The sequence below is a fragment of the Ricinus communis genome, chromosome 6 (genome assembly GCF_019578655.1).
Source record: "Ricinus communis isolate WT05 ecotype wild-type chromosome 6, ASM1957865v1, whole genome shotgun sequence".
NCBI classification, from domain to species: domain Eukaryota; kingdom Viridiplantae; phylum Streptophyta; class Magnoliopsida; order Malpighiales; family Euphorbiaceae; genus Ricinus; species Ricinus communis.
The window spans coordinates 15,432,868-15,459,001 of NC_063261.1; the positions used below are offsets into that span (position 1 = coordinate 15,432,868).

General features: G+C 30.3%; 3 protein-coding genes across 4 annotated transcripts; 2 read left to right on the forward strand and 1 right to left on the reverse strand.

Annotated features, from left to right (window-relative positions):
- Positions 1–983: 983 nt before the first annotated feature.
- Positions 984–9,765, reverse strand: LOC8260082. 2 transcript variants are annotated; one of them, XM_015725609.3, is made up of 3 exons: positions 6,955–9,765; positions 6,141–6,482; positions 984–1,399 (listed from the first exon to the last, which is right to left on the reverse strand). In XM_015725609.3, exons 1-3 carry the CDS (start codon positions 7,777–7,779, stop codon positions 1,322–1,324), a joined length of 1,245 nt encoding a protein of 414 aa, XP_015581095.2. In that variant the 5' UTR covers positions 7,780–9,765; the 3' UTR covers positions 984–1,321. The 2 variants fall into 2 exon arrangements, with proteins under 2 accessions (XP_015581095.2, XP_048231458.1); XM_048375501.1 differs by having other exon boundaries at positions 984–1,408.
- A 2,368-nt stretch (positions 9,766–12,133) lies between these two features.
- On the forward strand, positions 12,134–18,695 carry LOC8260081 (membralin-like protein At1g60995). Its single transcript, XM_002529501.4, has 14 exons — positions 12,134–12,512; positions 12,993–13,055; positions 13,323–13,757; positions 14,169–14,250; positions 15,032–15,093; positions 15,264–15,358; positions 15,895–15,974; positions 16,050–16,133; positions 16,357–16,473; positions 16,764–16,849; positions 16,984–17,090; positions 17,396–17,487; positions 17,577–17,653; positions 17,865–18,695. Exons 1-14 carry the CDS (start codon positions 12,360–12,362, stop codon positions 18,348–18,350), a joined length of 2,019 nt encoding a protein of 672 aa, XP_002529547.1. The 5' UTR covers positions 12,134–12,359; the 3' UTR covers positions 18,351–18,695.
- A 1,150-nt stretch (positions 18,696–19,845) lies between these two features.
- Positions 19,846–25,701, forward strand: LOC8260080 (putative transferase At1g60990, chloroplastic). The gene is made up of 12 exons (XM_002529500.4): positions 19,846–20,193; positions 20,301–20,402; positions 21,010–21,043; positions 21,528–21,601; positions 21,733–21,798; positions 21,897–21,961; positions 23,201–23,288; positions 23,361–23,426; positions 24,155–24,320; positions 24,788–24,871; positions 24,951–25,078; positions 25,197–25,701. Exons 1-12 carry the CDS (start codon positions 19,870–19,872, stop codon positions 25,380–25,382), a joined length of 1,383 nt encoding a protein of 460 aa, XP_002529546.2. The 5' UTR covers positions 19,846–19,869; the 3' UTR covers positions 25,383–25,701.
- Positions 25,702–26,134: the final 433 nt, after the last annotated feature.

Genomic DNA, 26,134 nt, shown 5'->3' on the forward strand with positions numbered 1-26,134 from the left:
CCATTATTAATTTACCATATATATTTGTAATCTACATATTGTATACCTAAGTAAATTTTTATTTTGTTATTGGTAATTATCATAACTCTTCAAAAGTAATTTAAATTCTTTCAAATAAGTCTAAAAATCAATGAGTGAAATATCAATTTGTAATTATTGAAAAAGTAAAATATCAAATTACCCCTACTATAATAGTATCATCACAAAAATGCACTTACTAACATAAATAATTACAATTATACTTAAAATAGTATTTTACATATAAATCCCTATTTTAAACTACTTCATTTATTATTTCTTTTAATATCTTACCCAATAATGTAAGTTCAATACTTGATTAACAATAATTAATTAAATTCTATGAGATTAGTTAGTCAATTTTTTTTTAATTTTTTATTTAATATTAAGAATACTCAAAATAAATCTGTAGTTGTACCATAATTATGAGTTCTTTTACTAAAATAATTAACTTTGTATAGATTACTTAAATTAATAATAAAAATAAATATTTTTTAATCAAAAGTATTATCATTTTGTTATATTACACTTTTAATATACATTGATAATCATATATGAAATAAATTGTCGAGGAAAGCAATAAATGTCGGTTTTGATGTATTTTCATATAAAAACGTCTAAATTTTTTTCACCATAAGAAAGTATTATATGAATTATTTCATTAGTAATTGAAGACAAAAGAAAAATTATATGACATTTAAATAGTTAGCAATGCATGGTACCTTCTGTAATATTGCAGGGACTTTTCTATTTTATCTAGGTCATATCATCTTTTTAAATGGTGTAAATAATTTTTACGTCTATTAGTTAAGGGTATAAATCAAACTATATTTATTTATTATTAAAAGACCATATCCGCTTAAGTGAAAATATATTAAAGCAAGAGTGAGTATTTTAAATTTTTCCTAAATTGCTTGTCCTTGTTATACTATATTTGTAGAAAATAAATTTATATATCCATATAATAGCCAGAAAATTTACAAATATTATTAAAATTAAAGTTAAATAGTTGCTTAGTTACAAATCTCAAGTTTAACATTTTTTTATTACAAAATATAAAATTCGGTAACCGCTTCAAGATAAAACTACTGTAACTAATAAGGTCAATAGTGAGGCACACCGATCTTCCTGTTATTAAAAAGTGATCATGCACCAAAACATCAGAGCTCCAAACTAAGCCAAAATTATAATGTGTTTTAACTTGTGATAGTAGTGCTGATCAGACTTCATATGCAAATGTAATCTAGACACCAAAGGCCATTGCTGATAGGTGATTTAATAATCCTGATACCAGTCGATTGGATTAGGAATCGTTTTTCAACCACGAAATTAGTTTCTTCCTTAATGCTACATAGTCAGCCGCAAGAGGATTTCCATTCATCTGCCAAAACTAAGAAATCAAAGTCAAGAATGTAAAATAATTATGTCAGTTTATTTTTACATTGAGTTTGGTAGAAACTTATAAAATTTATGAAATTCATTTACAAATTCAAAGTTTACATGCTTTGAATAAAGTGGAAATTAATTTAAAATTCTACATAATTAAATTTGCGTGGAATTAGTTATAATTAAACTAAATTCTAATAATGTATAACACTATAATATATACTTCATCTCTCATATCCTCTCTTTCCAAATAAAATAGATTTTTAATAGATTTCACCTAAACATAAACTTAATCTATCACATATATGGCATTTACATACTGATATTCAATCTTATAATAGATAAATAATGGTTGACATAGAAAATAACCCAAGGAGTAGAATAACAATAATGTAAAGAAAAAATTACAAAAGATAATAAATTAAAAATTAGAGGGAAATATTATAAAATATCCATATACTAGTTTTGCCATTGTAGATTAATACAGATTATCGTAAACTACATTTTTATCTACAACGAAAATGCAAGCACATATACGAATTAAGGTATTAACATATGTAATTTCATAGTAACAATTGGCAACTATCAAGAGGGAGTGAATTAACAATTTAAAAGACTAATCAACGAATCTATATCCAACTGAATTTTTTCTTAAAAAGACAAGAAAAAAGGGCCAGTAAAAAATCAAGAGCATATAAGATTTTACTGGAGCTCAACATTGAGCTATTTATAGAATTCATTTGCAAATTTAAAGTTTACGTGTTTTGATTGAAATGAAAGTTAATTTAGAATTCTACATAATTAAATTTGAAAATTTGGTTATAGTTAGATTAAATTCTAATAAAATAATAGATAAAATTTTTAAATGGATTCCGTATTAATAAGTCAATATATTTCATAACATTAAAATATCTCTTTCAACTTTATTATTTCCATCTTACTTTTTCTTTTATGTCTTTTCTCTTAAATGAAATTAATTTCTTAATGAATTTAAAACAAATATAACATAAGTCTAATATGAGATTTTCATTATCCATTGTTAGAGTTAAATATAATAGATATGTTTTTTAAGGCTTAAAATTTAGAGAAAAATACAAAAAGTACCATATGAATTTCCTCTTTAACGACAGTATGTATTTCTTTTTCTCACAGAAAGAAAAAGATACGTGATTACAAGTCATGGCAAAAATAAATATCTTATCATTAAAAGTTTCAATTCATAATGATTAAGCCATTTTCATTCCAATCAAGTATTGTTATCATGTTGTCTGTGTCTGATAATATGGGTTTAGAGCTTAATAACTTTATTATTTGATCATAAGACCGTGACTTAAGAAGTCACTCATCTGATGATATCAATTTAACGGTCAAACAATAATGTTATGAGTTGTTAAATTCTATACCCACATTACTAGACACGAGAAATATGTACAATACTGATGGTTTATTAGAGGTACGATGGTTGAATCCTTATGAATCATAAACTTTTAATGGTAAGATACTTATTTTTATCACGATTTGTAACCAAATATTTTTTGTGTCTAAAGAAAAAACATATATCTAAAATTGGCAAAGAATGACAACATTTTCCCTAAAATATAATCTAGGTGTTTTACTTTTCCAGGAACCAAGTACTGTTTTTAATATCCTACATTCTCACCCTTTTACATACAAACCCTAAGATTACAATACTAGTACAAAACACCCCAAAACCATTTTTCAAATTTACTAACCCTAACAAAATGTCTACCAAGAAATATGATGAACTTCTAACAACACAATTTATGATGCCAAAGAAAGTACTAAAGAGGATTGGAGTTGTAAAACTGATTAGCAGCCAAGGAAGCTTAATAGTTAATAATGGTTCTCTTAATCTTATAAATATCTCAAAGGGTATTACGTCTATATAAATTTAAGGGAAAATTTCATGTGCATCTAATACTATTTATTCTATTACTACTCAACTAAATAAATCTCTTCTATAGAAACAACCGTGTAAAAACTTGAACTCTGTCAAAACTTGTAGCCTCTATCAGAAGAGGTTTTCAAAAGAATGAAACGCACTATGAAATTATTTAGACACACAACTTTATCGTATCTTGCTTTAATGAAATGCAATATTTTAAAATTTTATTAGTGATATAATATAAAAAAATTATTTTAAAAATATTTATTAATTGATTAGTATTATATAAATGAATACTATCAATATAATTGATACTACTATTTTTAGGATTTGAAATTATTACATAATAAAGACACTAATTTTAAATATATTAAAAATATATATAGTCTAAAATGTCATTTTCTAGAATTAGCATTGTTATCTAATTAGAAAACTAATTTATTAGTTAATATAATATTAAAATATAATTAATATGCTATTTCTTAGAATTAGAATCATTTTTTAATTAGGAACGTAACTTATTAATCAATAAATTAATAAAAGAACTATAAAATTATACATAATCTTGAATTTCATGTGCCAAAAATAAAAATATATGTTAAAATAAAAATTATATTTATCAAAATATAAGTACATTTGTCAAAAAAAATTTATGTCTCATATATATATATATATATATATATATATATTAGTCATTTATCCCGCATTTCGTGAGCTAATTTTATTACTTTAGATATAAAGCTTTTTATGGTTGAAAATAATTAATTCGCACTTCTTTATTTGATTATAAGTATGGAATTGTGATTCTCTATGTATTTTTAAAAAATTTATGTATATTGTTATTAGTAATATATTGAATACATAAAATATATAATTTAACAATTAGATAATTGTCAATAACAGAATCAAGATATAATTTAATTTTAATATCCTCTTCTTAACGTAATAGAAATGTTTAACATCTTAAAATTCTTTTCCATGTTTTATAGGAAATAAAAAAAATTTAAGATATTAAAAGAATAATATTTTTAGCCCAATAGAATTTCAATACTTTTATTATTCGGATAAAATAAAATTAGTTTGCATACGAAAAGAGATTAATTTTTATGGCACACCAACTAAATTACTATATATAAATAAAATAAGTATACTTTAGTGCTTATCTTTTATATATATACTCCCTCGATCGTGGAAAATAGTTTATTTTCAACTTGTATATATATTAAGAAAATTAGTTTTTTTAAAAAAAATTAGTTGACACAATTAAATTTTACTATTTTTTTATAAGAATATCATTATTAGAAATTTTAAGTGTCAACTATTAACATTAATTTTGTTGGACTTGCTAACTCATCTATTGCTACTATATGATTTTTATCTACTAAAATTTAAATGAAAAATCTAGTATTACATTGGAATTTCAAAACCCTATAATTGATGAATATCTCAATTTAATTTGAGTTTCTCATTTATAACTTGAAAAATATATATTATCAATAAAAAATAATTATTTCAAAATAAGAAGATTTAATTTGATTTTAGGTGATAATACTTGTATTAATAAATACGAAACATTTTTGACCATTAGTTATTTAAGTAATAATTAAAATGAAATTTGATTATAATATGAGATAGATGAAAAGAAAAAAAGCTATCTGTTCACACGCAGTGATACACACACACACACACACACACACACATATATATATATATATATATATATATATATATATATATATTATTAATATTTCTAATTTTGAATTTTTTATTTATTTTTCAAATGAAAAGTTTCATAAAGTGCTATATTTTTATAGGAGATAATGATATAAGTAGTCACTCAACTTTGCATCCAGTTTTATTTTAGTACTAACATTTTAATTTATTTCGTCTCAGTCATGCAATTTTAGTTTTGTTTCAATTTAGTCATTTTAGAAATAAAAAATTGACACGTGTCAAGAACAACTAATTTGAAAAGTATGATTAAGTAAGAAAAATGTGACATGTCAATTTTTTATTAGCAAGATGACTAAATTGGAACTGAAACTAAAATTGAATGATTGAAATTAAACAAATTAATATCTTATGACCAAAATAAAACTAAAAGCAAAGTTTAGTGACCATTTATATTATTATTTCCATTTCTATAGCATGTTTCTTTCAAGTGAAAATAGAATTTATTCTTTACTTTTTTTCTTTTCATTCATTTCAATCTCTTCCATTTGGTCGATTTTGTTAACTTATTTTCTTTCGGAAAAAGAGAACTTACGTTCATTGCTAGAATTCACAATTGAAGGTATTGAAGCATTTGAGGCTGTATTAATCGATGGTATCCAATAGAAGATATTTTTTAGTTATAAACTTATAAACTTCATCTTCAATAACTGTAGAGTTATATATATATAACCCTTAAATTATTATATAAACTTGATTCGCCATATTATTAAAAAGCTTATTCAATAAAATAATAATAGTTTATTTTATTTTTTCTATGTTAGTTTTATCTTTAAGAATTAGTTGTATGGTTGATTTTTAAATATTTTTATTAATTTTAAATATAAGATTGATATGTAAAAATGAAATTAAATATTATTAATTTGTTGGATAAGTCTTTTAATGACTCAATGGATCTAGGTAATAACTTTTTCAATTTTGAAACTTCATTAGAAACATCCTAACCCTAATTCTTATTTAAAGCTCAATGCCGAGTATCTTTTGCAATTTCCTACTTGAATAATTTTCAACAAGAATCTTGTATGTATTAGTTACGAATTAATTACTTTAGAATTTTCTTTATAAGTGGTAGTGGCAGGCCCATCAGTCAGTAGCATACCTGTATATGTACATGATAGCAGATCCTGTCATCACAAACCCCAATAGATGAAGCACTTGAAATAACCATGCTTTCTGCTTCTAAATTCTGCATTAGAATTGACAAACCCTTGTCCTGATCAGTTTGCATGCATATTTGTATGATTAATTCTCCGTGTTTAACTTCATGTACTGAAACTGTGGGAGCTTGAAGTTCTACAGATGCATTGTGTTGAATAGCTTGCTCGTTCTTAATCTTTGATACCATTGAATTCTTCTTCAGAATTAACTCCTCTATTTCACTCTGTAGCTCTGGAATGTATTCAAGAACTTTGTCAACGATAACTGGAGCTGTCCATCTCTTCTGCAGGGATTTTCAAAACAAAGCTGCATAAGCCATACATTACACTTAAAAAAATGCCTCAGAAGAATAAGCTGCATAGTATAGTATATCAGCGTATGTCCACCTGCATTCCCAAGGGCAATCATTTTTCATTTTTCTTTATTTATTTTGGTTAATTATGTCTGGAATGTGGTTCCAACTCATAATATTTCATCTAAATTGACTCCAGTATCGTCGAGCCAAAATTCATTATCTTGTGAAATTCCTTAAATTTTAGAAGCTTGTGAGTCCTCTTGCTAATTGCAGAGTGAGAATCATAGGATCAAAATCCATAACTTTTGGAAGAAAAAGGCATGTGATAATAACTACTGCATAAGTTAAAAGCAGTATTTGCATGCATGAAAAGAGATCATGACACCTTCCAATCTACAAAAGGAAAGACTGTAACAATAAAGAAAAATGTCCGGTCCGTATATATATATGCATTGGTTACCTTTGATCTTCTAGAATTTGAGAGCAGTGAGCCAAGAGCCAAGTATGATGCATTTAGTTTCATCCTTCTTACTTTTTCCTTAGCATTATGCTGTTGCTTCTTTGATGTTGAACCTTCTTCTGCATTGGGTTGTACCATCAACTTCTCAGTCAGTATACGTCTGAATCTATGCTTTATCTCCTTTTTCTTGATGACCCTTTTGCCTCGTAGTCCTTTTTCTTTGTTGGATTTATCCAATGAAGTATTTTCTTGGTCACCAATAGCACTAGTATCCATCACAGTACCTCTTAGATTATCCTTATCCAAGGGTAGTGAAGTATTGTTATCTTGGCAGTCATTGAGTACTGTGCTTTCAATTAGTTCTTCATCACTTCTAGCCTTGGCTAGTGAAAACTTTTCTTGCTCAAGAGGCATGTTTGGATCCAAATCACCCACAGTTCCTTCTCCGAGAGAAGGCCAGGGATCATTGGGAACTTGAAGGTTGTTGAAGAAATTTCTATCTTTTTGATAGTGGAGTATGTTTCCTGGAATCCCTTCATTGATACTCGACATGGCCGAACCTGAAAATTCTTCCCCAAGTAGAAGATCAGTATCCCACTCACTAACATTTCTAGTAAATTCAGCAGCATGTGATGATATGCTGCTTTCCTGGGAAAATGGCCACCGACAATTGAAGCTGCCAATTGAGTTATGATCCTCAATAGGTAATGATAACATGTTATTCTCTTGTAGGCATTGCCATAAAGTATCTGAAGTTTCAAGAGGGTTGGAGAAATTGTGATTTACAAGGTGAAGATTGTCAGAAGGTGGAGACGACATGAACATATAAATTAATTGCTTGTGGACTATTGCCTCAAATAATTTGCAAAAAGTGTCTGGCCTATGAATTGAATTCCAAGTAATTATAAAATCAACACAAAGAATTCAGTGCACTTATATTTTACAGCACCAGGATGGTTATCCTATAAAAACCCTAATTGAACTTTCTAAGCACTTCTTACAAATTTGTGGTGAAAGAGAAGGCAAAGAAGTGAGGCTACCTGAATCATTTAAATTATTTGGGAGATTTAGAATTGTGAAGGGTTCTGTACAGCCAAGAAAAGAGAACATTATTATTCTGTAGTGAGGCTAGCAGCACTGCACCTAATACATTAATACACCATAGCCATATCCATCCATTATCAAAGAAACAAGAAAAAACAAGAAGGAGAAGCAGAGATGGGTCAAAGGAAAGAAAAAAAAAAAACATAGTACCTCACATCAATCATCTTCAAACTCTAATCTGCACAAAGTCAATGTCTGAATATTGAAGTGGGAAGAGTTGAGTGGCATACACATGATGTAATGGCTTTCCTCATTAATTTGAAAATAAAAAAAATATATATATTTATACGTTTATCCCTTTAAATTATTAAATTATGTATTTTAATTTAACTTAATTTGGATAAAATAAAATATGCATAATTAGTTTTCTAGGTTATCGCTTGTAGTACAGTGGCTAATTGCTAGTACATTGGCTAAACAAGCACCAGTACACATATTTTTGTGGAGACGCATGCACATGGCCACACATTAGCAGCACGATTGTGCATTAAATAAAATATTTTTCAACTATTAAAATGCAAATGTCGATAGTAATAAAAATAATTTATGTGTTATGAATTTCAGTGGAATGTAAATTTGGAATATATTAAATAATTGTTTTAAAATTTAATATGTATAAATGAAAATTAAGGAGAGGGGCAAAATTGTAAAAAAAAGAAATCATTTGTATTCAAATTAGCTTTTTTCTCAGAGAATTAAAGAAAATCTGGAAGGAGAAAGCTGAAGGTATAGTTAGGTTTATATCCATTTCCTTGGCCTAGCTAAGGTTGGTGGTGCCCAACTTTTTTGGAAAAGAAAAACAAACAAATTATCACTAAATTAAGGTGTGAATGGTTTCTGGAAGACTATAGACTTTTACCCTTGAAAATGAATTAATCCCAATTGATAAAATAGTAAAACAATAATTCCCAGTCTAAAACAAAAAACCAAGATCTATTTTTACTGAAAGAAGAAAGAAAGCCATGAAATTGCATACAAAATAAAGCCCAGGCCAATAATTCCAAGTACTTGACAAACAAAAATATTGCCAAGTACTTATGTAGGCCAACCAAGTTTTAGAAATTGAGAAATTAATTGATATAAATTCATACACAGAGAAAAAACCAAAAAGAAAAAGAGGAAAAGAAAGCTTTAGCCATGCCCTAAGGCAAGAAGTTCCAAAGAAGATTCAGATGTATCTTACTTTGAGATGGAGATTTAAAAATAGATCATAAAGATGCAAGTGATGTAAAGGTTATTTTCTTTCTTTTTCTTTTTTTCTCCATCAAATAGGAGCAAATGGAGGAGACTAAAAAGACCTTGAAACTTACAGTGGTAAGAGTAAATAAAGAGAGGCAAGAAGACAGAAGAAAGCATCACATATAAATATTGGCCAAGACAAAAACAAGAAACATTCTTACTAGGACTGCAACTTCAAACACAATATGCACTTTGTTCATTGAGAGAGTGAGAGGAGGAGGAAGAAGAAGAAGAAGAGAAAAAAAAAAAGAATTTGCTTCAATAAGCTCTCTCCAAGTCTCCATGGCATGAATAATAAAGAATGTAAAAAGGCTTGAAAAATTGTTTGAATTAGGTATTTATAGTCATATTAAACAATACATACACATAATGAATTCAGTAAGAGCTAGCCAGTACTATTGTTAGTACATTTTCACTCAGATGCTAATGATGTAGTACAATGTTATTTCCTCTATACATATTCATATATACACACATAAACATATACCCAATGTTTATATATTTAAAATTCTTCTGGGCTCAATATTAAATTTAGTATATTCTTAATAATAATTTAGTTATAAGCTTAAATATAGATAAGAATAAATTCATTTTTTTGTAATAATTATTCTTATAAGTAATTAATATAAAACTATTTATGCTTTATTTAAACAAACTACAAAGGACATGAGAAAATAACTACAATGCAGAAAGTCCTCTAGAGTTTAGATGCATTTTACCAAAAGGCTCCTCCATAATTTCTGAAAATCTCCAAAAAGGTCCTTTTATTATTTCAGAAATCAGTAAAATAAATTTATTTCTCTTTTGGTTATACATTTCTGAAGAGGAAGCAGAAAAGGCTGTAGGAAAAACAAAACTACTTTTAAGAACTTTAGAATAAAAATATAATTTCTACATTAAAAATTTGTTCTTTTATAATTCTAATTGTTACTATCTCTATGAATTATTTAAATTTAATCTAATAATATATTTGTATACATCAAAGTCTTTCTAAAACTCTATGTAAGTAGTAATATTGTTTTAAAACAATGATTTTATATCTATTTAGTATGTGAAATATTATTATTATCTAATAATTGTAAGAGCATCTATATATATATATATATTACCCTCAAAAGAAAAATGTTGATTTAACTATTTAATTTTTGCTTTTATTACTTATTCCTTTCTTTGCTAATGTTTTTTTTTTTCCTAGGTTTTTGTTTTATAGTTGTTCAATTTTATTTCAATCATAGATTCAATTAGATTAGTTTCATGGCAATCAAGGTAAATTTTGTTATGGCTACTAAAATAAATTCAAAATTTTTGAATTTGTGTTTATCTTAGGATTTTAATATTTATAAAGTAAGTTTTATGTTTATGTTTATGTATTATTCTTTTAATTTTAATTTATAATTTGATGTTCATTTTATTCACTATTACATTAAACGATGTTAAAGTATTATGAGAAAAATCAAAAGCTAAAATTATTTTAAAAAACAAATATAATTTTTATATTACAAAGGGTCTCCTTTTAAAATTTAAGTTACTCTATTGTCTCTAAGTAATATATAATTTAATTTAAAAGTTTATATGTTTAAACAATAATATTTTAGTAATGAGATTGTTACTTTTATAATCTTAATATATTTAAAAAAAATCATATTTTTAATTATTTTAGATAGACATGCCAATATTTTATTTATCTAATTAAATATTTAATTAAAGTAATATATTTGATATTAATACTTACCAAATTTACTCATTTCGAGTTCTATGATTTTACTTATTTTTTACTATAATACCGTTTCAACTAACATTAATATTTTCTATGTTATGATATTAATTAGTAAATATTAACTTTCGATAATAGAGTTATTTCCTAAGTAATTTATTATCAAATAGATAGATAAAGTATTTCTAAATATAAATTTATCTTAACAATTTTTTTTGTCTTGTTTCTCATATAATTATAAATATATATTAATTTTATTAATCACGTGATCACTATAATTAGTCCCAAAATGAATTACTTAATAAATAATTTTATATTAATTTTTGTATATTAATATAAATTTTATGGATATTTATTGAGAGATACTAAAATAAGAAGAAATTTTTTATATAAATTTAATTACTAAAAAATTATAGCATATAATTTTTTAATTTTAAAAAATAATAATATTAAATTTAAAAACAAATAAAAAATATAAAATTATAGTCAGATTACCAATTAAGCAAATTTAAAATGATAAAACAAATTATGACCTACCTTTAATTGAAAAAATGGATAACTATAAGTCACTTTCTTTTATATTTTATCTATTCAGAAATATCATACTATTATTGTATCTCACCTAATCCCTTGGTTTTACGTCAAACCAAATTTATTTGGTTTACTTTTGATATTCATAAAAGTAGTTTCTTATATTTGACTCACATTGAACCAAGGATATGAGCATAGATTGATATATTGAAAACAATTAATATTTTAATATTTATTAATCTTTTTAGCCTAATATGAGTTTAGTATATTTTAAAAATAATAAAAAAGTTTCTATTTTAATGTTAAATGTGAAAAGAGCTCAAATATAATATATTATAATTTTTATAAAATTTTTTACATAAAAATATATCTCAAAAAATTAAAAATAAAAATATTTTATTCTAAAAATAAAATTCTATCCAAAATTTAATTTTTTTTTCTTTTAGTATTTTTGAAAAGAAAAAGAAAAAGAAAGGAAGAAGAGAAGGTCAAAGTTGTTAATCGAGAATACGATTAATCATATCTGCACCTCGGATAAAACATCACGAATCTTGTACCCAAACACGACCCAACAGCAAACACTTTCCTCTTCAACAACAAGAACAAGAACAACAACAGCAACGACAGCGTCTTCTCTTCCATTGAGAAAATAACAAAAGATGAAACTAAAAGAAAATGCTCAAACTTTTGTATCTTCAAATGCACCTTTTCTTTTAAATAATTACAATTCCTGTAGCTATTTTAACAAACAAACCTAATATTTAATAGAACATCATATATATAAATATATATATAGAAATAGAATTACTGAAAGAGAATGGATCCGGAGCAGACGTTTATAAGGGTACAAGAAAGATTTTCTCAGATGTTAACTCCTAAAGTGAGAGCTGCTTTGGAGTATGTTTATTTGTTTATAGCAATCACTCTTTTTTGCATTCTTGTTGTTATGCACGCCAATTATGTTCAACAGGTGATTCTTCAATCTCAAGTCTTTTATCTTTCAAATGGGTTTTCGTGGATTTTTTTTTTATTGCAGTTCTTACTGTTTTCTTTTTTTAGTGATTCAATATAGTTTCTATTGAATTTAGTTTCAAACGAATAATTGCAAGATTGTTTGGAGTTAAAGGTGATGGGTTTTGTTTGTTGAAGTAAATTCTGTTCAGTTCTTTACATCTTCTAGCTTGAAATTTGTTTTCTTTTAGCTGGAAAAATGAAGTGAGAAGTGAGATGGAGAAAAATTATTAGATTGTTTGCAGTTGTAGAATTTGCAGATTTTTAAGGATGCCCAGTTTAAAATTTATCTAATTTAAATGTTAATTGGGCCATTTTTTGAGGGAATAAAACGTTGATATGTTTCTGATTCTGGGATTTCTTTTCTTTCTTCTTCTTGTTTGCTGATCTTGGAATTTATGACCCTTTAACTGAGAGACTGATTTATTTGCAACTGAAGCCTGGATGTTCAAGTGAGCTCTCTGGTGTTGAAACAAAGGAAGCTCAGCTTATTCAAATCAAGGTACATGGTCTTCAAGCTGCTGCATAATTTTAGTTGGTTAGAATATCTTATACTGTGAATGATTTTGTCAGCTTGTTTCTAGTTAATCAATTCAGAATTGGAGTAATTTCTTTTTGCTTAATCTATGGTATCATTCACATAATATTTCAGTTCACCTGCTTATTATTAACTTTAGACATTAATAATTTGTTACATAAAAAATTTACTTTACTCATTGGATAGTCTCCCCTGATTTAGTCTTGAAATTTTATTCTGCTTTTTATGTAGATAACTAGTGCTGGCTTGTGGTCAAACAGTGAAGTGGAATCTAGTGTAGCATATGTTCCTAGTGTGGAGACAGTATCAAATAATTTAGAATTGGAAAATGTGGATGGAGACTTATTGGAGATTTTGGCTCCAAAGTTTTGGTGGAATTGGATTGGATCAAGTGCTAGGAAAGGGAAACTTGCATTGAAATTCTGGAAGACTGATTCTGAATACATTGAACATCAGCCTGAAAGCTCTGCCAACAGCGAAAGCTCTAAGCCAATAGCTGATGATGTTGTTAAAACTGATAAAGTGGAGACGCGCAGTAGTTTCCCTGCATCAGCCAAGGAAACCTTTAAAGCAGCCATTATTCATTTTGGCAAAAAGTGGCACAGGCGTCTTTCCTTCATTTGGAGACATTTAATGCAAATAATTCGAAGTTTCCAGAAGTTATGGGTGAGTAAATGAAAAAAAAGAAAACTATTTTAATAAACAATATGTTTATAATTTACTACTAATGGAACACTATTGTAAAATCTTTTTCCTCCCGTTTCCGTCCTCCAATCAGAATAGTAGGGAATAAAGGATTACACCTCCATTATTTTTTTCCTCATTTTCCTTCTGTCGCTTTGGGAGAATTTAGCAAATTTAAGTTTAAAATTTTATAATCGGTCATGACGCATGCACATTAATTCTGTTCCTCCAACTTGCTACACTCTTCTTTACACTTCTCTAGCTTTGCACTTAGAAAAATTTCTAAGCTATTTGATATATTATTAGAAATATGCATAATGCTTACATTACCGATCTTAACTTGATCGTCATGGAGCAAAGGTATATTTGCTAAATTGGATGCTTTAAGTGCAGAATATCACAGGTTTACATTTAAATCTCGATGTTCCCAAGTGGATGAGAATACTTTACTTGGACAGCCTTAGTTCATACGCAGGTAAACTAGCTCCTTGTTTATTTTCTACCCATTAACATAATTTGACATGGAATAAGTATTTTGAGTTTATCTAAGACTGTAGCACAACTTGCAAATGAATTATGTTAGGTGTTTAGTGCTTTGAGGGAGTAATCCAAAAGTGCATCATTTTCAATTTTGTTTTTCATCAGGTTGGATATGGTGATTACATTTATTTATACATACAGGCTTATTAACATGGAGTAAAATTCTTCAAGAGACTGTCTTAGTTTCTTCAGGGATATTGATCCTATTTTATATATGGTGGTAAATTTATCAATGCTTCCATGTTTAGAAAGGCTCTGATAAAGTCGTTTGCATACAAAAATGCATGAGACTGGAGAGAATTTCTTTAAATTATTTTTCTTGCAATTGTTGTTCTGTCTGGAGAAAGAGGAAGAGTAGAACCTTTGAGCCAGAGGCGTTGCCTCTTTTCATGCTTGGAGATGAATGGCTATTGTAAGTCTTGCACTTCAGCATGGGTCATTACGCCATAACACCATAGAGAGACAGACTTTAAGATTTCTTTAGACTGTTTTATCCTGCATATTGTCAATCTTGGTTTATCTGCTTTTCCTGATAATTCTGTCAAATATGGATTGGTGCCTCCTTGTTCCCTCCCTTTTTCCTTTTGTTGTTTCTGTCTTGCTTTATAAATTACACAAATGCAAGTATTTGTAAAGTTTTTATTGGTTTTCTCTATTTAGTTTCCTTTTGTAATATGCTTGATACAATCAGTAAGGAGTTATTCTGTCTATTTCAGTCCAGTGGCTAGAGAACAAGAGTAAGGCATTTGAACCAACTTATCTATACACTATGGAAAAGGTACATTTTCATATTTTGTTATTTAATTTTTTATTTTGCAACTTCCATTATATCAGTTTTGTTGCGTTAAATGCACCATGTTTGATTTTGGACAGCTTTTATCCATAGATACTAGTTTTGAAGCTTATTTAGTTTTTGTGTATATAACAAATATTCTTTTTTCGTCACAGGGTTTTTTCTTGCTTCCCGAAGAAGCTAAGTCTCGGCATAATATAATTACTGTTAACATTAGCATATCAGCTCGGCATCCTTGCTTTGGAAACAGGTCAGATCTTGTGATGATTCTATATCATCTCACAGCACAGGCATGTATAAGATTGATAAAAATCTTGCTTAGGACTAATGTAATCTTCTTCATTAAATCTAGGTTATTGAACATTTGAGTCAGATGGAATTAGTAGTTGGCCAGCTATTCCAGGATTTGATAAATATTCGGGATTTTGTATTTGAAATCATAGAATCCTTTGAGGGTTTACAGTTGGTTAAAAATATTAAATGTGAAGCGACAAAGTTCAGATGCTTTTGTTTTTTTTTTTTTTTTTTTAATAAAACAAAGCAGATACTTAATTAGATAAAGTTGCTGGATTTTCGAGAGACGAACAAGAACCTGTAGGGGCAAATCCACCATGTATCAGCATTAATCAGCATAATAGATATAACTAATACTTTCTAAGCATCTAACAATCTGTCATCAAAACATTGTTTGTTTCATTTTGTTCCAGTTAATGCATAAAATAAAGTTAAGAGCTTCTTGCAAGTTGGGCATGAGACACTACTTAGTGAATACTTTCTTATTTCCAGGTGGCAGCAGCTTCTCATTAATAGAATTGTTGGATATGATACCATACTGATGAACAGTTTATTGAGTGCTCCTGGACAGGGTAATATGCTTTGTATGTAATTGTAGTTAATTTATGTTCCATTGCTTATAAATATGCTTTTTGGACTTTTTGCAGGCTATTTGTATAATTTTCAAACAAAGGAGTTCTACAATCTTAGCTATCCACAAGAACCACCTGAAGGTCCTGCAAAATTTGGAGGTCTGTCAATTTATCTTCCATCTACATTTATTTGGTACACTACATATGTAGGGGTTGCCGTAGCTTGCAGCTATGGATGGCTTCTATATTACTTCTATATAATCACAGATATCCTTGTGCTGATATTGCTACTTTTCTAATTTATCTGGATAACATTTTTTACTTCAATTGATGGATACAGTCAGTGCTATTATGAGTTATGTTTTTTGTTGCTTCCATGTAGACTATCTTGTGACCAAGTGTGGCGTTCTTATGATGTCACTGTTTGTTTTCTTCACTACCACAATGTCAGTGTCCTTCACATTGAGAGAGACGCAGACTCGGATGCTGAAATTCACAGGTGTGTTTTATTTCAGTTAGCTGTTAAAGGATGTTTAGAACTATTATCACAATTCAGTAAATGCTTCCTTGTAAAGTTGTAATCTTCCTAATTGATTAGTTTGGTTTTCTAGGAATTACGGCCTTTTTATTGATGTTTAACGCCAAGAGATCTCTATCCCTTGAATTGTCTCATTTAATGTACTAGTTGCTGCCATAGAGACCTGGTTTTGGATACCATGAGGTGTCATGCTTCTGTCTCCTTTCTTTAATTGGATATGATCTGCATCTTTACTCTTCTGAATTTTGCAGTGCAGCTTCAACACCATGCTCGACATCGATTGCCAACGTTTCAGTTGATCTTCGTGCATGTGATTGAGTCACTGGTCTTTGTTCCTGTAAGAGCAAATCTTTGAGTTACTATTACTGAGATATTTTTTTTTCAAATCAATTTTCCTTCTTATTTTTTGTAGTTTTGGTGCCACTAGTCCTCCGGGCTGGCGACTGATGAAGTTCTACATTGGCTTTGCAGATAATGATTGGAATCTTATTTTTTCTATTTGAGTTCTATGATGATCAGCTTTTGGCGTTCATGGTCTTAATTCTTGTTTGGTTGTGTGAACTATTCACACTGATCAGGTCTCTTTCTCTTTCAAATATTTTATGCATGAATAGCAATAATGTTGGGTCTGCTTATGTGTGTTGTCTTCGGTGTGTTTAGGTGGCCATCATTTGGGTTAAGCTAGCCTATGCAATTACTGTGGTTACAGCTAAATTCATTTCGCCCTGTTGTCATTTGGGCTCTTGGATTTAATTTGTATCCTCACATAATAGTGTTCATCAGGCTATAGCTAGTGTACTTGCAGGCATGCAAAGTACATGTGGGGTTTGTGTTATTGATTTCCATTCCTAACAGTGATATCGTGCTTACCATTGATTTGCAGTGTGCGCACGCCAATATCAATGAAGTTCTTTCCACGCTTCTTTTTGCTGTATTTTCTGGTTTTCCACATCTACTTCTTTTCCTATGCATATGGTACGAACCTACTCTTCTTTTTAAGTTATTTTTCTTATAGCTTGAGAATCAATTTTTATCTTGAGAATATTGCTCAAATTATTTTCCAGGTTTTTCATATTTGGCGCTTTCCACAACTGCAGCATTTATGCAGCACCTCATTTTGTACTTCTGGAACCGATTTGAGGTAAAAATTATAATCTTCTTTCTCATTATTGGAATTGTATAGTGAGTGGTTCATCAGTTTGTGCATACACCAGCCATATCTTAAGCTCGAAATTCCACATTGATGAATGTTGAGCATTCGTCCTTTATTGATTGTGCAAATTTGATTATGGGTCACAGTTTCACCTCCATTTAAGATTTCCATATCTTTTCCTGTGTTACATGGGTCTCAGGTACCAGCTCTACAGAGGTTTATGCAAAACCGACGGTCACAGCTTCAGCAACACCCTGACTTCCATATCACATCCTCTACGATCCTTGCTTCCACTGTACACATCACAAGATTGAACACTAGGAATGAGGGTCCAGTTAATACAGATGCAGCCTCTGGACTTGCATTTAGACCAGGATCTGACCAAGCAATGCCTGCAAATGGAATTGAACCTCCCGGTCCTCAACAACAACTGGGAAATGACAATCTGGGAAGAGTAAGCAACCCTATGCAGATTCCGGGTGAAGCTGATCTTCGGCAAACAGAAACTGGCCCCAGCCCTGGGTCGATGAACTCATTCAGTTCGCTGTTGTTATGGATCTTGGGAGGGGCATCTTCTGAAGGCCTCAACTCATTTTTTTCAATGTTTAGAGATGTGAGAGACCAAGGACAAGGTTTCGATGAATCCCCTAGACCTGAAAACGCCGCGGATCAGGATATGCAATGACAATGAGCATCAAGTCTAAATGGCATCCAGCGCGGTATCCATTACTTTAAGCTGAATCATCATGTATATAGCACAGTTTACACTCGGATGTATAGAAAATGCATGATGTATCATATATTAAAAGATTAACCCACTTTCATTCACCTGGAGAACTCCAAAGGGCTATTGAGTTGTGGAAAACTTGTAATTGTACAGAAAATGCACCATGTATCACATATTAAAGGCTAACACACTTTCATCCGCCCGGAGTCGGAGGAACTCTGTAAGGGGCTGTTCAGTTGTGGAGAACTTATCGTTGTCGATGTTTAATCTTAACAGGGGCAATTGGGAGTTGTCATTTTACTATTTTTGTTGAGCATGATCATAATCCTCTCCATTGGAGGTTAATTAAGAGGGACTTGGATGAACATGGAAGCTAACTGTTAGTCTCTTTGGTTGAATTGAGCACCTACCTTACACTCTGAAGATATAATATATCAATGGAAGTGTGCATTTCCCCAACATCTTGCAATCTGGGTCTCTTAAGAGTCATTTGCTGTCTGATTATGAATTATGGCAAGGGTTGCCTCAGGTTTAGTTTAAAACATTCTGTCCGTAGAGTTTAATTATTCTTGTTTTTAGAACACTCAATTTCTCTATATAATCATATAATGGGGTGTTCCATTTATCATTATATTCATTCAAGTTTAATGGACTGTATGTTCAATTATATGGGGTACTCATCTTTTCAACTATTAGTCGTTCCAACCAAACTAACTGGTAAATCGATTTTTTCAGTTGGTTATAATTTTTCTTTCTAATTATAAAAACCTGTTGATTCGATTAATCGGTTGACATTATCATCTTTTAATTTTTCAATTATATGTGTTATAATTTTTAAGAGGCTAACTGGTTAACCTTTCACTAATTCTGAATTCTATACCTACTTAGCACTTAAACACTTTAAAGACCTTAACCATTAGGCTAACGGCTGCCATTGGTATTAACATAATTATTTTATTCATATAATATTATTATTACTATTTTTTCTTTTGTTGATTTTCAGTTAAAATTACAATAAATTGATCAATTTTTTAATTGGCAAAATCAATAATTCCTTTATAACTAATTTAACTCTTAATTAAAATATCCGATTTTGATTAACAGAACCATTATTACAAGTTCCTGAGCTATGAAATCTTCCTCCTTTTCTTCCTGTTCTGGGAAAATAACAAAGTGAAAATCTAACGATTAAAACTTTGCTTTTCTGATATATATTTCAAATATGGATCAAAATGCGACACAGATTATTAATTCTGTTTTGGTTGGAATTGATAACCCAGTTCTCCTATTACATATACTATAAGAATTAATAATTATGTGAATCAACTTAGAATTATGACAACTTAAATTAAATTTCAGATTAGAGATTTTCTTTTTCTTAAAACAAACTCTTTTAAATTCAATAGAAATTAGACAATACAATTCCTTTAAATTGTAAAATTGTTAAAACTGTTTCACTTTCACTAGTAGGAGCCACATGTGTGCGGATATAATTTCTCATTTCCTGGCCAAGTCCCTGCCCATACCCTTCTTGGCATCAAGGTTGCTGTCCAAAGAAATGGCAGCAACATCATCATCAACCTTTATAGTTGGCTCTGCAACTGCCCAACTTCAACACCTCTTCAAGACCAGAACCATCCCCTTCAGTTCTCTCCCCTGCTTAAACAGTGTATTTTGCACTGAGAACAAGAACAAGAAACTCACTTTTACTTCTATCTCATTCAATTCTGTTGCTTGCACTCGAATTTCTGCCTCTTCCCCTTTTGACCTCTCTCCTCCACCTATTGATCATGACTTTCTTGTAAGCCTTCCCTTTCTGTTTCTATATATAACCACAAGATCTTTACCTGGGATTATCTAAATTTATATATGTATATTGATTGAAATTGGGAAGTTTAATACTTGCAGGAAACTGTGGCAGCAGATGGGGCAAAGGTTTCAGAAGATGGGATTATCGAAACATTTGATAATGATGATGAGGCTTTACTTGCTTTTCATAATTCGGTTGTGGTGGGTATTCATGTGCCAAAAGAAAAAGATATATATAAGAAAGTGGCTGCCTTTATCCTTTTTGATGCAACCCATGATTGTTTAGAATGGCAAAAGTTTGTTCTCATGTGTTTTAAACATCAAATGATACTCATTTGATCTAATTTCTTTTGTTTTTTCTTTTCCTTCTTAAATAAGTTAAACTGTGACTTGTATGTTTGTACAGTTGTGAACTTATTTAACTTCAGAGCAATTTGTTGTCAAATGATAATATTTAGGTGTTTTAGACGACTTCTGCACTATTGCAGTCTAAATTTTGAGTCTTTAGATGGCACCTTCTCAGTTTTTATTAGTGGTTAGCGTATGCATATAGACCTGTTATTTTCTATGGAATTACATTATAAGCATTGGATCCAGAAGCTTTGTTCTCTGATAATATTACCAACTGCAGAATGAATGCTATAATTTAAGAGCTGTCTTTTGTAGTTGAATTTAAACATTACTCCAATAGAAAGACAATAAGGGACTGCATGTTAACTAGGTATAATGAATTGTATAATTTACTTTGGTCTTGTAGCTATGGGTTGTTTAGCTAATTCATTTCTTTCTGTGGTTTCTGATCGCTTAGATTTTGGACCTTTCACATTTTGGACGGATAAGAGGTATTTCTTTTGGGTCCTTTTGCTTTTTCATTCACTCTGCAGTCTCGTTTGATCTCTATCTTTTAAATATATTGCCTAGAATGTCCTTAAACCAATTATTTAAATCTTTTATCTTTTTGTAAATTTTTTTTTAAGTTCTCTCCAAAATTGCAGCATAGATTACTTTTTCCAGTTTGTCAGAAATGCACACAATCCACTCCTTTTAGCTTTTAGTATCTACTCGCAGACTGTAGGGAAGTGTTCTAGATCCTTTCAACAGTTTCTGATAATAGAAAAGAAGCACCTCCATATAGAAGAAATAGCTCAGACATTAATTACATGACATCCAGATTAAAAGTGGGAAAGACAAAAGAAATAACATAAAGGGTGTTTAGAATTAGTACAAAAGGTATTAGGTCAGATCTGCAAAAATTTGGTGGTGCAAATATATAGTTACTATAATGTTCTTCTACTTGATGAAAATAATGGCATTTGTTTCTTGAAGTCAGCGGAGATGATCGTATTCAGTTTCTTCACAACCAAAGCACTGCAAATTTTCAATGTCTTCATGAAGGACAGGTGAATTCAAGAAGGAGATGCCACTGTTATATTCTATTCATCAAGTTAATATAGACTTGTTTCTCAACATATTCTTCCTTGATGTAATCGGATGGGGTAATTGATAGGTTTTGTTCGATTGAAATCCATAGGGATGCCATACTGTTTTTGTTACACCAACAGCTCGGACATTAGATATTGCACATGCATGGATAATGGTAGTCTCTTTTACCATGTTTATTGTCTTTTGGTTGACTTTCCAAAATGCAATGTAATTATCCTTTGATGACATATTAGGCTTATGTGCAATTTGCAGAAAAATTCAGTTATGTTGGTGGTCTCACCAGTAACCTGTGGAAGCATCACTCAAATGCTGAATAAGTATGTATTCCATGTTTTCTTGTTGTAAATTTGATTTTCTTCATTGCTGTTGTGTAATCTCTTATCAAAAGTACATGTTACTTAGCCTGATGATATATCTGCTATTAACTTGCTTGCACGTTATGCATGGCTGTACAGCTTTCCTAAAGTTCCTTTTATTGATCCATGTACTGAGGTATTGTTGTCTGTCTCCTTTCATCATTGCCATCCTCCAATTCTACAAAATGCCTTAAACTTTGATATCTTTAGGCTTTTGAAGACTTTGATATTTTTAGGCCTTTTATTATCCAGCATTTTCAAAAGAACTATAAACACAATAATCCTTGGAATTTTGGCCATGGACAATTATAAAGTACTTGTATAATGAAGATTATATAGTTGATGATAACATAGGTTTTCTATTACTTTGTCCTGGGTGTTAGATGCAGATTGGACTGCTTCCCTACTTTCACTTGGAACAGAATGCCCTTTTTGGCTTGTGCTCTAGTTATGTTTGCTCTAATGTTCAATCACCTGATTAGCAATTAATTCAAGGTCAGAAAATAGCAAACATGTAGCTGTTTAGGCTAAGCTAGAACCTTAAATTATTTAAGGAGTTTACAGAATCAGCCATGGGAAACTTCTTCTTTTTAATGTGATCCAAGAATGGCTTCTTTGAGGCTCTTATTTAGCAAATTCTTAAAAAATGTTTTACGAGATGGTAGTGTTATTGGGCAGTCAAGAAACAATTGTATCTGAGATAAGAATGCAGAGGGAGATGGGTATGGGTAGCCAGGGATACGAAAACAAATGAGAAGCAAGAAAGCAATATCATTGATGGGAGATGGAATTATTAGTGAAAGTGGTTTCAATAGATTGGCTATAATCATTAATCAAGCAGTTGCAAAGTTAAATGAGAAAGTGAGATAAATTGATTTAGTGACATGTAACAATGATTAATCTTTACATCATAAGGATGAGTTTCATTATGTTAAAGTTGATAAAAGGACAAGAGGAGCACTAAGAGAATATGGGTTATGGTTGTGGGCAAAAAAGTAACCACGGATAACTAGATATGATAGGATAGCTGAAAATTAGATTCTCTTCCAGTTGAATTTTCTTGTTCAGTTAGATTGAGTTGCTTAAGAGAAGCTGCAAAACTTGATTTTGACAATTGTATGTCAGCTAAAAGAATTAGCAATAATCATAGAGGTAGAAAGAAGGAATGAAATATCTCTTACATGTACTTGTATTTTCTAGGTATATATTCTTTGCTGATAATGTAGAGATTCAAGATATCACCAAGAAAACTTCCTTCTTCATTTTAGCAGGACCACAAAGTGACCAAGTAAGTTCCTTATAAATGTGAAAGTTTTCTTATTGTGTAGACATTCCTTGATTGGTTTTGGCATGGAAACAGGTAATGGCCAACTTGAATCTTGGTGACGTTGTTGGACAACCATATGGCACTCATCTTCATTATAGTGTAAGATTAAGCAAAGTTCTGGATAATTTTGGTTTTATCAGTTGCAGAAGGAATTTTTAGTTTATCCTTACAAAATATGTCTGCATGCTTGTCTAACACTGTAACAGCTCGTCAATATGGGAATGTTGCTTATGATGATTCCTGCCGTGGAAATGCATCTACAATTCCATCTTATTACTTAATCTTTTAGAACTACTGTAGAGCATGTATTCCATGCAACTTTTTTGACCTTTATCCATCAGGTGCCATGCTATTCTTTTATTGTGATAAATTGATAATTTTCATATCTCTTTATTCTGTTTGTCATAATCTAAAGATCTGACCATGCAAATCATGCCTGCGGTAAAGTCTTAATACTTCACTTTGATTCCTCTTTTTCCTTTAAAAACATTAAAAAAGAATTAAATCTGATAGCATATCTTTTAAAATAACAAGGGGACTTTAATTCATTAAATTTTATCATCTGCAAGCATTATATGAAACTTCATTCTACTTGTGTCATGGTGTCATGCTAAAATTTGGATGACTGACTTATTGAAATGGGTGATGGATAGGTTGGTTGCCTACATATAAAAGGCATTAAATGTAGGATGTTGTTCCCCTATAATAAAATAGAGAAGCTTCATGTTCGTTAATAATTCTCTTTCTTCTTCTCAGTCTTGCCATCTCTTTTTCTTGGTCTGTTATATGCTTATTTGCAATAAGATGAAACTTGGATCCGATTTCAGGTAAATGGAATGCCCATAACTGTGGGGGCGGGAAATATCATTTCTGAATATGGCTATTCCCTATTGATGTCATCAGCTGCTGCAGAATCTGTGTGGAAAACTCTTCTATCTCAGGGTGCAGTTCCAATGGGTTCTAATGCCTGGGAAAAACTAAGGATCATTCAAGGTGGCAAAATCTGAGTAATTGGTTTGTCTTTAAATTATTGCATCTCAATTTACTCTGTAGTAATACTAAAACATTACAAATATTGATAGTTCTTAATTTTGAATGAATTAGTACTTTAAAAACTACTATAACTAAAATAGTCAAAGTAGGACCTGACCTCAGCATAATTTTAGGTTGGAAATAGGCAAAGCATTAAAATCTCTGGATTCTTCAAGATTGCAGAAGCAGCAATAAGCAGCAATGAATTTAGAAAGGAAGGAAAATGAAGAAGTTGAACGATATCATTTTTGTTTTTGTTTGGGAATCTAGAATAGTGGTAGGAGAATGGCATGGGCATTTTACCTGGTGACATCATTGGTGGACATTTGTCATTTTCATTGCATTTTGCTTTGGCCTTTTTTTCTCCTGGTTCTATCTATGTCTTGAATGAGTGCCACTTATATAAACCTCAAACTTAATTCTCACAGGAATACCGGCACCTGGGAAGGAGCTTACTAATGAATTCAATGTTCTGGAGGCTGGTCTATGGAACTCTATTTCTTTGAACAAGGGTACCTTAATTCTTCACTGAAGTGCACCTAGATCTGTCTTAAAATGAAATTTTATCTGATCCAACTTCTACGTTCTCAGGATGTTATAAGGGACAAGAGACTATAGCTAGACTAATAACATATGATGGAGTGAAGCAAAGATTATGGGGAATTCATTTGTCAGCACCAGCAGAACCTGGCAGCCTGATTACAGTTGATGGGATAAAAGTACGAGTTATTTACTTGTTTAATATGCATCTAAATGACAATAATAATAAAAAAATTTATATCAAAAAGCAATTTCTAAGTTGTGGCATGTCTTAATGAACTCTTACAATTCATGAAGGTGGGAAAACTAACAAGCTATACATCTGGAAGAAACAAACCAGAACATTATGGCTTAGGCTATATCAAGAGGCAAACTGTTTCAGAAGGGAGCACTGTGATTGTTGGAGACAAAATTGTTGGAACAGTGGTGGATCCTCCTTTCCTTGCTCGACAGCGTCCGCCATCAAATAGCCCTAATTCTTGACCTCTCGTAAGAATTAAGCAAAGGCCAACACAAACTTTCGTTATTTGTGATTGTTCTTCACCCGTTCAAACGCAGACCTGCTTGTCCTTGCAGTAGTCAGTTCTCTGTTAGAGACAACCTGTAAATTCAACATGCATAGGGAGTAGAGGAAGTTCGTTTTTGGAGCTGGGTCATGTCTTACTGAGAAAGACTAGTCTCTCTTCTCTCTTTATCTTTCTTGATACCAACTTAAATGGCTTGCTTGTTTGCCCTTTTCTCTTTAATTTTTATATTTTTAATCTTTATAAATGGAGTGCATGACAGGCTCGCTTGATTCCTATCTCCTGTTTCTTCCTTGGGTTTTCTATAATTATTTCCTTCATTTTTGTTTATCTTGAAAATATGTAATGCCAAGGATCTGTCTGAACTTAACTGACAGTAATCCCCCTTTCCACTTCGTACTACCAAAAAGGAACAGGTTATTTGTTTCTCTTCTTTTCTCTTACCAGCTTCATATGCATCTTCAAACTTTAGAGTGCATTTGCTTTTAACACCATGCTCTTTCTATGCTGCTTGATGTCTGCTTGTTGCTCTTTCTAAAATGAAACTAAGAAAAGTTCTTGAAGGCATAAAACAGAGTCTTATCTTTTGGACCTTGCATCAGCCTGGCTTCTCTCTGCCTCCGTATCTCTGTTATGAGATGCAGAGAGGAATATAACTAGCTTATGAGATGCAAAATACATTCAATGAAGAAGATTTAGAACGAGGAACAG

Coding starts and splice junctions, on each gene's coding strand:
- LOC8260081 (XM_002529501.4), top strand. CDS start 12,360: ATGGATCCGGAGCAGACGTTTATAAGGGTACAAGAAAGATTTTCTCAG. Junction 13,056..13,322: donor CTCAGCTTATTCAAATCAAG/GTACATGGTCTT, acceptor CTTTTTATGTAG/ATAACTAGTGCTGGCTTGTG. Junction 16,134..16,356: donor AGGTCCTGCAAAATTTGGAG/GTCTGTCAATTT, acceptor GCTTCCATGTAG/ACTATCTTGTGACCAAGTGT.
- LOC8260082 (XM_048375501.1), bottom strand. CDS start 7,779: ATGTTCATGTCGTCTCCACCTTCTGACAATCTTCACCTTGTAAATCAC. Junction 6,483..6,954: donor CAAATTCTAGAAGATCAAAG/GTAACCAATGCA, acceptor AAATCCCTGCAG/AAGAGATGGACAGCTCCAGT. Junction 1,409..6,140: donor GCTATCATGTACATATACAG/GTATGCTACTGA, acceptor TTGATTTCTTAG/TTTTGGCAGATGAATGGAAA.
- LOC8260080 (XM_002529500.4), top strand. CDS start 19,870: ATGTGTGCGGATATAATTTCTCATTTCCTGGCCAAGTCCCTGCCCATA. Junction 23,427..24,154: donor GCACTCATCTTCATTATAGT/GTAAGATTAAGC, acceptor ATCCGATTTCAG/GTAAATGGAATGCCCATAAC. Junction 24,872..24,950: donor CTCTATTTCTTTGAACAAGG/GTACCTTAATTC, acceptor CTACGTTCTCAG/GATGTTATAAGGGACAAGAG.